We start from the raw sequence: 12,380 nt of genomic DNA, 5'->3' as shown, positions 1-12,380 counted from the left end.
GAAGGCGAGGGGTTCCCCTTGCTCTGAGAGTGTAACAGCGTCCCTGACAGGTGCCTGGGCTAGGACTTGGCTTGGCCCCTCCGAGCTGCAGAGCCTGGGCACTGGGTCCTCCTGGGGCCCAGGACTCACGGAGTTGCTGTGAGGATTAAGTAAATTAAAGTATGTAAAGAATTTAAAGTAGCAGCTGGAACATAGTAAGTGCTCATGAAAGCAAGCTGCCAGCATAATTATCTACAAGCCCCCACATCGCTCTTGGTGTGGCTTATTTATAAACTATTTTTAATGTTTTATTTATTTTTGAGAGCGAGAGAAGCAGTGTGAGCAGGGGAGGGGCAGAGAGAGAGGGAGACACCAGGATCTGAAGCAGGCTCCAGGCTATGAGCTGTCAGCACAGAGCCCAACATGGGACTTGAACCCCCAAACCGCAGGATCATGACCCGTCCCAAAGTCAGGCACTTAACCGACGGAGCCACCCAGGTGCCCCCATCTCGGCATGGCCTTTTTGTCAAACATCCCAGGGAACTGATTCTGACGACCTCTGGGCCCTTTCCAGGACCCGACCAGTCTGACACTCTGTGATGCCACATTACAGATCCAATAGCCCGGGCCACAGCGCTCCGCGTGTGCCTCCCATGTGCCTGGATCTGTCCTAACGGCCTCACGTACTATCCACCCTCTAACATGCTCAGAGCAGGTACTCTTCTGACCCCCACTTTACAGATGAGGCAACTGAGTCACACTGAGGTTAATAACCTGCCCGAGGTCATCCCACAGCTGACAAGCAGCCAGACTGTGGTGTGAACTCAGGTCTCTAGCTCGAGTCTGTGACGCAGTTCCTAACAGAAGGAGGCGCACAAGTAGGTGCCATCAAATGTTGGCCAAGAGAAGGGGCATGTTGATAGCCTGGAGCATTCTTTCCCTTTTTCCTGTGTGGAAGTTACTGGCTAATACTTGGGCTGAAGTCAGCTAAGGATAGATTTTTTTTCTGCATCAATATCCTGTTGGCAGAATAATAATTAAATAAAAAGAAAAAAGAGGGAAAATAAAAGTCTCTCTCTCTTGATCGGCATTAATATCGGCAGCCTGATCAAATTAAAATCTAACTCACAAGGGTTTGGAAGGCAAAGCTCGAGGCTTGTTGCTGGGCTCGGTGACGTCATGAGACAGCACGCGGACCCCAGCGGGTGGCTCGGCTCGACGGGAGCACCTGCCGTGCCCGCCGTCCAGCACGCCGAGGACAGAAAGGAACTTGTACGTGGACACGACGGTATGTTCTCGGCGGCTGCATCGCGGGCGTTTGTGAAAATGCGTCTCCTGATGGGGGCGGGGAGGCGCTGCCTTTCTGACAGGCTCTCCGGGCCGCGGATGCCGCTGGTCTGTGCCCACACTCCGGAGCCGAGGGGTTGTGGGACTGTGGGAGAGCCTCAGGGCCTGCTCCGTGGATCTAACCTGCTGAGCTTCTGAGCCAAGGACGGTGTACCTGCTTCAGGTTTCTGAGCCGGGTGTGACCTGGGCGGGTGCACAGGTCTGCAACCTAACTATTGAGTTTCCAAGGTCAGAGGAAGGGGGAAGTGGGTACATCGTGTGCCGTGGGCCTTGCACACAGCAGGGCAAGGCCAAAACCACCTCAGGGAAATCCCACAGTGACTAGAGTGTTGCGGGTCACAGAGCACTTCCCGGGGCCCTATGCGCAGAAACTCCTAGGACTGCTCTTTTGTAAGTAGAGTAACTGAGGCTCAGGAGGGTTAAGTAACTGGTTCAACATCACACAGCTTCAAAGGGCTGAACCTAAGTTCAAAGTCAGATACCAAGTGAGTTATAGCTCCAACTATGTATCAGCATTGTTTGGGGAGCTTTGAAACCAGCCAGTACTGGGCTCTTTAGACCAATCAGGTTGGATCTCTGGGCCTGAGGTCTGGGCAAAGGCATTTCTTGAAAGCTCTTCATGTGGCTCAGAGCCATCAGGAAGGGAAATGATGTCCACGCAAGTGGGAGTCAACAATGACTACCCACTGTGCCCCTCTGGAGCTCTACAGACCCCAGATTGATTAAGTCAGAATTTCTGGGATGGGGACCCATCTGGGACCCAAGTACCAATCCTTTCAAAGCTCCCCAGTAACTTCAATGTGCAGCCAAGACTGAGAACCAGTGCTCTATGGTGCAGTAACACAGAGCTGGCCAGCATCTCCACATAGGAATGGGTGAGTGGATGGATAGAGGGATGGATGAAGGGACAAATGAATGGATGGATGGATGAACAGATAGATGAACGGATGGACAGATGGAGGGACAAATGGACGGATGGATGGATGGATAGATGGATGGATGGACAGATGGAGGGGCAAATGGATGGATAGATGGACGGATGAAGGGACAAATGGATGATGGATGGACACATGGATGGACACATGGATGGATGGACGGATGGATGGATGGACAGATGAACAGATGGATGGACGGATGGATGGATAAACAGATAGAGGGACAAATGGATGGACAGATGGATGGACACATGGATGGATGGACGGATGGATGGGTGGATAGATGAACAGATGGATGGATGGATGGACAGATGGATGGATGGACAGATGGAGGGACAAATGGATGGATGGATGGATGGATGGATGGACGGATGAAGGGACAAATGGATGGATGGATGATGGACAGATGGAGGGACAAATAGATGGATGGATGGATGGTGGACGGATGGACAGATGGACGGATGGACAGACAGATGGATGAACAGATAGAGGGACAAATGGATGGCTAGATGGATGGATGGATGGGTGGATAGATGAATAAACAGATGGAGGGATGAATGGACGGATGGATGGACGGACGGATGGATGCTTAAAGGTGTTCAACGCGATCTCTACGGGGCATCAAGCTTCTGGCCTCCCCTTCCCTAGAGTGAGTATCTTCGTGCTCCCCCGCCCCACCCCCGCCCAGCGTACCAGCGCCTGCAAATCCTGAGAGTCACGCCACAACCCTTCGGCCACAATCATTCTTTCCGTGAGCGTCACCATGAGCTGCCGGGCTTTGGAGCTGGAACACTTAAACTGGTCCATAAGAAAGGGCTGGATGTTTTCCATCTGTTTCCAGAAAGCTTCCATCTGTGAAACGAGAATGAGAAGCAAGAGGTGGGTGTAGAAAACTTATTTAAGAAAGCTATAAAGCTAGATGGCTCGTGCCTGAGAATTACAATTCCTGCCTTATCACAGACTGAGATGCTAAACAATTCCGCACTCTGAGCGAGGGTCCTCCTCGGGCGTTGTCAGTGCCCGTCCATTTCCATTTTGAGGCGGCTTTTCAGCAAACACCAGAGCTCTGCTGATAGGGAAGCAGGCCCAACGAGATCGCCCTGCGTAAACAGCTTAAAGACTCCTCAACAGGCCATGATTGCTGCCTGGGGGGCGCGTGAGATTTGACAGTGAGCTCCTGGAAGCTTCCAGATCTCTGGAAGGGATTAAATGTGTTCTGGAAATAAAAGCACGAATGGCCACTTACATTTTAGTTTTTGCCCTAAAAGTACAAACGGCAATATGGCAGAGATGATGCCCGCCGTGAAAATATCCTGCTTTGCAATCTTTTCCCCCTCCCCCCATCTCCTCGGGAGGAGAGGTGGGGGTCACCGAGGGGCCCCGCCCACCGCCCAGAGCTGTGGGAACCGTGACACCGGCGGTCAGGACACCTTCCCATTACCGCATGCAGCTAAGTGCCGGGCTCCATGCTTCACGGATCTGATTTGCAGGTGAAGTGCATACTGGCGGGATGCAGGCACAGGCTCAGAGGTCCCTGGTCATGGAGCCGACGGCAGGCGGGGGTTGAGCTGGTGCAGGTCCACTCAACTCCCCGAAAGGTGGTTTTCTCCCCCGTGGCTCTGCCTCTCAGACACTCAATTAGTCTGGGCACCTCTTGCTGCACTGGGTACGGGAGAGGTCGGGGCTCGGTGGCACCAGAAGCCCACCCTGACCTTGTTGCAATGGTGAAAGGTGGAGACAAACTCGACCTGAGTCACTCTGAGCAGCCCCCTCCCGGTGGCCAGGCAGGGCCGAGAGGAAGCCGGCACCTGTGCAGACTGGCCCCTTGTGCACTCAGTCACCCGCTATTTGCTCCGGTCGCTGGCAGCCATTTGTGACACTTCCAGCCTCCCTCTCGTCCCTGCCACCACATGACCTGCTTCCCGACTGCTCTGAGGGACCGTGACTATCATCCGTGACCCCCCACACACCCCCAAACAGATGGTCGGCACTCCTCCAGCTCCAGAGAGCTGGGGCACCCACCCCGTTCCTGATCCCCTTGATGCCCCGGACATGATTTTCTCCTGGTCCCTCAGAGTCCATGCTCTGCCTTCTTGTCTCAATTCTCTTGACTTCTCCGCCTTAAATGCTGGCAGGATCCAAGACCAGGCACCAGGCTGCCTTCCCCACCCTCTCTACAGACACCCCAGGCTGGGGCGTCTCCGTGGCTGGAGGTCGCCACACTTCAGAGAATCCTGGGTATAGTACGAATCATCTGTCTGAAATACAGACATAGACACACAGGTCCATTGCTTTGGAGAGCCCGAGGAGCCCGGAATCCGGGCTGGGCACCCTCCCTCTGCCATCTCCTGCCATGAACATCCTCGCTCCCCGCGCCCTCCGACCCAGGCTTAGTGGGGGCTCTCCATCCTGGGGCATCTCTACTTCAAGATGTCAAGCCAGGACTCACCAGCTCCCCTCCCAACTTGGCTCTCGTTCTGGGGTCCTGATTTCCATAGAACGGATCCTCGACCCCCTCTTCTCCCCCAAACTTCATTATCTGCCCCTCTGTCAGCCCCCCCCACCCTTTCTTACCCCTCTGCTCCTACCCTGTTGCACTCACGGAATTCCTCCTGCCCTCACCCCAGAGCTCATTCCTCCCCTGCACCCAGCAGCCCGAGCGGTCCTTCCAAAACAGAAATGGACCCAATCACCATCGGCTGCCAACCTCCAGGGCCTCCCACCTCCCCTGGCACGAGATGAAAACCCTCAGGCCAGACCTCTGGCATTATCTCGCTCGGCCTGCGCCTCGGCCCACCCCCCCTCCGGCTCCTTTCTCTGCCAGCATCTCCTGGCCAGCCTCCCCCCACTTCTCCCAGAAAGCCTCTTGATGAGTCTCTTCTATGAAGCCTTTCCTAACGCTGGGGTACAGCGAACTCCTCTCTCCAGGCACCCCAGCCTGGCGGTATTCTCATATACCACAACACTCGGAAGCTCTGAAGTCTGCACCTGCTCACCTGTCGCTCCCCCACCGGACCAGACCGGGCATCTCTCGGGCAAGGCCAGGTCTAAGTTCATTCTGCACCCTCAGTGTGCAGCGCAGGGCCTGGGTGCCAAAACAATGTCTGTTTAACACCTAATGTAGGGCCCGGGGGTGAGGGAACTGAAAAGCAAGAAAAGGGACTTTGGCGGGGGGAAGTCACCTGGCTAGAATTTGAAGCCTGCTTTTCTGATGCCTTGGGGGCCGGGGGAGGGAGAGGGTAGCAGCCAGCCTGCTCTAATCCACAGGCGGTAATGACATAAAGGGTTAGAGCAGTCTTTGCTGAGAATGATCAAAAGCTCAATCTGAAATTTAAACAAGGGGCATTCATTAAAAACAAAAGGAAACGAAACTCTGTAAATCTCGGCCCCTTAATTACACCTTCTCTATCACAGAACTTCCGAAACTGGATATCCGTCGCTCCGGGCAGAGCGCAACAGGGAATTCAAGTATTAAACCTGCTTCTAGGGGCCATCGCTTTAGTCTCGCCAATTTAACGGTCCTGGAAACCATGGTTTTTATACAGGAAAAAACTGAATCCATCACATACGTTATCTATTAGTTGCTCAGAGTACTCGCGCTCTTTCTTTTCCACGTCTGCCAGAGTGATGTATTCAGAATCAGCAGTCCCGAACATTTCTGTGTTTGACAGTTTGGCCTGAAGTCCTTTTTCTAATTCCTCCAAGTCCTGGGAAAAATGGTGGGGGGAGGGGCAGGAGAAGCAAATAAACAAAGAAAAAATCTAATATATCTTAAATTCTAGAAAATAAATCCTTTATCTTTCACCACATTATCATAAAATATTTCTTCACCATAATTAACTGCTCTAGGCATTGTCCTACTTAAGGTTTAATGATAGAAATCACTTTTCTTATTAAATATAGAGCCTCAAGAACACCGGATTCTTTTCCTCTGTGCTCCTCACCCTCCCAATAGAATATAGTTTTTAAAAATGATGAAATACTGTCTTTCACTCCTTATGAAGTCCTGGAAAATCACATCTGGGGTGTTGTTGAGGGGGGAATGCTTCTTCCCCACTCCTCTGGTTTCCGTGGGGAAGGAATACTCACTACACCCTAGGGGAGGCGTGAAGCAATGTGATTGGTGGGTTGAACAGCAGGAAGTGGGCACCCATAGCTTGTCCAGCCTCTTCCTCTTGGGCGTGGACCATTCAGGGGAGGCCACTGCTGTAGAGTGGCCTTGGTTCAGGGTGTGCTGGGCAGGCCAGAGGTGGCCAGCCTCGCCCCTGGCAAGGCAGGCATTTAGCTAGTCCTGGGATTCAACTACTGCTCAGCTAAGCCGTGTCCTCCAAGCTGCCCTGTCTCAGTCATGAAGCCGACCTCTCTGTACATGTCTCCTTGACTCTCTGTCTCTTCATCAACTCAGAACGGGGGAAAGAGAAGAAGCCCCTCTGTACGGAGTCCTTCAGGTCCCGCCGTGGGGTGTGGGAGGAGCCCGTCCCCTCCAGGACTGTGTTGGGAGAACTGGAATCCGTGCAGGGGCAGCTCCAGCTTCATTCGGGAAAATGATGTTGCTGAAAACGGCTTCTGTGCGTCCACAGTGAAGTCACGCGTGATTTCAGACCCCTCTCACTATGAGAGGGATGCGGGCTCCTTCCAGATGGGGAGCCTGATATTCGGAGAGCTGGGGTACTTCGTCTGCAGTCTCTTCCCCGTAGGAAGAGGGGTGCTGGGCTCCTCCCTCAGCCTCAACGACCCCAGATACCTGCACCTCCAACTGCACGCCCCCCAGGATGCAGCTCTTCTCCCAAGAGCAGCCGTCGGTCTGAGCACCTGTTGCCCTTGTCTAGAAGTCAGGGGTCATGATGAGCATTAAAGGAAAAGTACTCCCTGGAAGCACTCGGCCAGACCACCTCTGGATAAGCAGCCGCCACTATGGCGATCACCATGCTATTCCAGTGCTGGTGGTGGAACGGGACCCTGGGTCTGTGACCACAAAGCTCTTACTCTTCGCCTGTAACACGGCTCCGTTATTACTTGCGTAATTCCCAGTGTCGCCATGATTATTGTGACGTATTCACTGGAGAGTCATTTAAACTCAGCCTCTGCCTCCTCAACTGAAACAAATAATAATGGCTACTCACAGGGCTGTTGTGAAGACTGAATCAAATAATGTGTGAGGCGCCCCTGGGTGGCTCTGTCCTTTAAGCGTCAGACTCTTGACTTTGGCTCAGGTTTTGATCTCCCAATTCGCAAGATTGAGCCCCTGGTTGGGCTCTGTGCTGACAGCACGGAGCCTGCTTGGGATTTTCTCTTATTCTCTCTCTCTTCCCCTCCCCACTCACTTGTGCGCTCTCGCTCTCTCTCAAAATAAATAAATACACTTAACAAACACTTGTGTGAAAAGCACCGGGCATGCTGCCTATGAGGACGATCCGGTAGAGGCGGTACTGACGATGACCACCATGATGTGCTGCGTCCTCCCTGGGGTGTCTTGGTGTACCCTTCCCCATGGAGTCCCGAGGAGCGGGTCAGCAACCTTCCCTCCCACTCTCCCAAGTATCATGGCGGTGGCACCGAGGAAGATGGCGGCGGTGGGGGTAATGATAATGGTGTGACGACAGTAATGAGAATGATTATGAGGGCAGAAATGGTGGTGGTGGTGATGATCCTGGTGGTGGTGGTGACAGCGGGGATAACATGGTAGCGATGGTGAGGACGCTGCTCCCGATGAGGCTGAAGGTGGTTGTTGTGGTCGTAACGAGGCTGATGGTAGCTCTATGTATTCAGGGTCTAACTACTACTTTGCTGATGCTTCATACACTTTCTCTTATCCCTTCCATGACCCCAGAACACGGAATTATTGTCCCACGGCACAGGAGAGTTCGTGAAAGAAAGAACCAGAACATCTGACCCTGGCTCATTTCGCCGCATGTAAAATAACGTAAACTTCGTGTAGAAGATGGAGAGGAGTGTAATGCAAAGTAGCACAAAGAGCTGTCACCAATAAACCCATGATGTGTTTAAAAATACCCCATCTTGGGGCACCTGAGTGGCTCAGTCATTTAAGTGTTGGACTTCGGCTCAGGTCATGGTCTCGGGGTTGGTGAAGGCAAGCCCCGTGTCAGGCTCTGAGCTGACAGCCCAGAGCCCGGGGCCTGCTTCCGATTCTGTGTCTCCCTCTCTCTCAGCCCCTTCCCCTGCTCATCCTCCCCCACCTCTTTTTCTCAAAAATAAACATTAAAAATTTTTTTAAATAATTAAAAATCAAAAAAACAAAAATGCCCAAGCTTGGGCAGAAGCTAATGGTAACTGATTCTCTCCGAGTAGTGGGTATGACCAACACTCCTCTTTTTCCTGCTTTTAGTATTTTTCCAAATTTTAATAACCTATGGTCATTTTTATATTTGTACATACTTTTATATAATTGCATTGTGTTTAAAAGGCATATATTGAAATAAGTTATTTTTACATGTGAAAGCACAAAAATAGTTTCATATGATGCCGTGTTTTACATATTGTAATAAACTACTATTACGTTACCTTGAGATACAGGTTGAAGACTTACTTACATTTTCTTGTTTTGAAAGAATCCTCTGGTATAAGTCATCATCAGACTTCTTTTTAGGAAGAAGATCAAGGAGGCACATTTTTAAAATCTGAATAAACATCTATTGCCAAGACGGAAAACATAATGGAGAGAAAGGTTTAAAAACGGTATCTCTCTCCCTCCCTCCTTTCCTCCACCCACTCCCAGCCCCTCCCTCTCTCCTCCCCATCTCTATCTCTCTGTCTCTTCACACATACATATTTTTACTATAGAAAAATATCTGATTATAAAGCATGGCAAACGTCTATAATGGATTGCATTTTCATGAAGCTTCTAAAGAGTACGCTCTACTGTCTTCGTTTTCTTTCACTGATTCCAGAAATCTTCATTAGGTGCTTACCAAGTGTGCCATTCCTTCCACATTGCCATTTCCCTACGAGTCAAGAAAATCTAAAAGGCAAAGGAGTGTTGCTTCTTTGTAAGAAGAATCAGAGGAACAGTTGTTTGGAACTGGGATGGATGAAGTCCTCCGCTCCAGCCTCCTGTCTCGATGGACGGAGGGACCCTCCACACCAAAACGTGCCCTCCCACAAGTGGGGACACCCCAGAACGTGTGAAGGTGCTGTCTCCACAATGTGTTGAACGATTCACCTACTTTAGGACCTCTGGGCATTTCCAGTTCGGGGCTCTTATGAATAAAGCGGGTAAGAACACCCACGCGCAGGCTTTCGTGTGAATGGTAAGTTTCTCTGGGGTAAAGGTGCAAGAGTGCAATTGCCAGGTTTTGTGAGAAACTGCCTGAATTCCCGTGCGGCATTTTACACTCCCGCCCGCAATCCACAAAGGATTCAGTTTCTTTGCGTTCCTCCCCAGCGTTTAGCATTGTCACCATTTGTTATTTTAGCCATCCTGACAGGTGTGTAGTCCCTACCTCATTGTGGTTTTAATTGGCATTTCCACATGGCTAATGTGGTTGAGCATCTTTCTGTTTGATTTTTCTATGTGTGTGCCTGCCAACTGGATATCCTTTTTGGTGAAATGTCTGTTCGTGTCTTTTGCCCATTTTCTAATTGGATCGCCCACTTCTGTTGAGGTCCAAGCGGTCTTCACCGGTGTTAGGCACGAGCCCTCTGTCCATAGATGGTTTGCGATGCGAATATTTCTTTCTCTTCATCCTTGATGGGTTCTTTTGCAGAGCAGAAGTTTTCAAGTTTGATGAGGTTCAATTTATTAGTTTTCCCTTGTGCAGGTCACATTTTCAGTGTCAAGAAAGAACTGTTTGCTAGGGCTAAATCCTGAAGATTTTCTCCTCTATTCTTTTTTTCCCTCCAAAATGCCTTACATTGTGCATTTACACCAATGACCTCTTTTAAGTTCATTTTTGTACGACACAGAGGTTTGGCTTGAGGTCCATCTCTGTCTGCTTCTGGACGTCCATTTGCTGCAGTGTCATTTCCTGAGAAGCTCATCACTCCTCTACCGAACTGCTTTTGCATTGTCACCGAAGGTCAGACACTTCTGTGCAGTCAGGCACTTTCTTAGTGCAGGACTTAGCACATATTTTTTCCGTAAAGGGCCACTTTACCAACAGTAAATCTCTCTGGGTTTGCAGGCCATGCTATCTCTTTTGCGAATATTGGATTCTGCCGTTACAGAATTGAGGCAGCCGTGCCCAAGGGCCATATCTGCAACCCGTGTTGTAAGGTTTGTTAGACACTGTTCTGTGCCAGGCTAAGACACAGATGACCTCATTTGGTTTTAACAGAATGCGGGAGGTTGGTACAATCTTGCTCATTTCACAGACAAGGACTCTTGGTGGAGAAATCTGGATAAGCTGGCCTCATGTCACAAGGGACAGTCATGAGGGACAGAGCCCAGAACTTTCCACCACCCTTCTATGCTTGTCCATGCTGATGAGCTAGGAACATAAGATTTTTCTGGCTTTCTATCCACTGAGGTCAAGACTGCAAAAGGTAACATTCTTTTCTCAAGATGTTGGGCTCAAACCCATTTTCTTTTTCTGCCCAGACAGAATCAGTAATGTGTACCCGTCTTGCCTCATTCTTTTCAAGTTAAAAAATTTTCAATCTGGAAAATGTATGGGCTCGGAGGAACACCAAGACAGGATCCCCAGTGTCCTTCCCTCTGGGTGACATATGATGTCACCACAGTACAATATCAAATCCCAAAAGTGACATGGGTCCAGTGCAGCTTACTGCCGACTTCACTCACTGTCACATGCAGTTGTGTGTGTGTGTGTGTGTGTGTGTGTGTGTGTGTGTGTGCGCGCGCGCGATTCTACCCCAAGTACAGGCTCATGTGACCACCACCACAACCAAGACAGAGAATGTTCCAGCACTAGGCGCAATCCCTAGTCCTAGTGCTCCCTCTCTTGGCCCCCCTCCCCCCCCACCCTAATGTGTTCTCATCTCTGCTACTCTGCTTTGAACAGTGTCACACGTACTTCCCTCCACCTCCTGACAAGCCTAGTGCCCCTTTCTCCCCCAGGGGCCACCAGGGGGCTCTAACCATCTGGTCTGAGCCATTTAAAAAAACAGATTTGTTTTTTTTTTTTTAAAGAGACAGAGCATGAGCAGGGGAGAGGCAGAGAGAGAAGGAGACACAGAATCTGAAGCAGACTCCAGGCTCCGAGCTGTCAGCACAGGACCCGACTCAGGACTTGAACCCATGAACTGGGAGATGGTGACCTGAGCCGAAGCTGGACGCTGAACTGCTGAGCCACCCGGGTGCCCCATCTGAGCCACTTTTTTGTTCTGATTTGTCACGGGCATATGGCCAACCACGGTGTTACCGCAGTTCAGCTGTAACAACACGATCCCGCAGGTCCGCACAGGACGCCGTCTCTCTGTGGCCAGAGTCACTTCTGAGCTCTGACCCGTGGTGACGGATCTCAACTAGAGAAACGGGACTCGAGGCCTCTTTGACAACTTGCCTTGTTCCTACAGGTCCCGCCCCCACAGCTGGAACCCAGCGCTGACTCAGTGGGAGACCCGTGCTTCCGGCTTCTGTGGTTCTGATGGCCCCTCCTCCCCTCAGAAAACCCAGGCCAGTAACAAGGCGCCAGACTGCCCACCTCCGCTCCAACCGAGGCTCGACGACTCTGGGCGAGTCCTTCGCTCTGTGCCTGTTTCCCCTCCTGTAATGAGGGCACCCACCTCTCCAGCCGGTGGTGAAGTTGAGAGCTAACCGCCTGTGTAAGGCACCCAGGGCCCAATGCATAGCAAGCAATCAGCTGGTGAGTAGAATATTATCACTGTCATCACTCCTTTGAAAATGCTGTGCTCTTGGGGCGCCTGCGCGGCTCAGTCAGTTAAGCGTCCGACCTCTGCTCAGGTCATGATCTCCCGGTTCGTGAGTTCGAGCCCTGTATCTGGATCCTACGTCCCCTTTTCTCTCTACCCCTCCTGTGCACTCTCTGGCTCTCAGATATAAACATTAAAAAATAAAAATAGGGGCGCCTGGGTGGCGCAGTTGGTTAAGCGTCTGACTTCGGGCTCAGGTCATGATCTCAGGTCATGATCTCGTGGTTTGGGAGTTCGAGCCCCACATCGGGCTCTGTGCTGACAGCT

At 51.2% G+C, this 12,380-nt stretch overlaps 1 protein-coding gene across 1 annotated transcript in view; it reads right to left on the bottom strand.

Annotated features, from left to right (window-relative positions):
- Window positions 1-12,380, bottom strand: part of EVC (EvC ciliary complex subunit 1) — a 52,554-nt gene that overhangs the window by 29,962 nt on the left and 10,212 nt on the right. Inside the window, 4 exon segments of the mRNA XM_029952450.1 lie at window positions 1,109-1,314; window positions 2,940-3,113; window positions 5,831-5,968; window positions 8,813-8,911. Coding sequence (XP_029808310.1) covers window positions 1,109-1,314; window positions 2,940-3,113; window positions 5,831-5,968; window positions 8,813-8,911 — 617 coding nt within the window.

Source organism: Suricata suricatta, chromosome 1 (assembly GCF_006229205.1).
Source record: "Suricata suricatta isolate VVHF042 chromosome 1, meerkat_22Aug2017_6uvM2_HiC, whole genome shotgun sequence".
Lineage (NCBI taxonomy): Eukaryota > Metazoa > Chordata > Mammalia > Carnivora > Herpestidae > Suricata > Suricata suricatta.
This window is presented reverse-complemented; position numbering and strand designations above follow the sequence as displayed.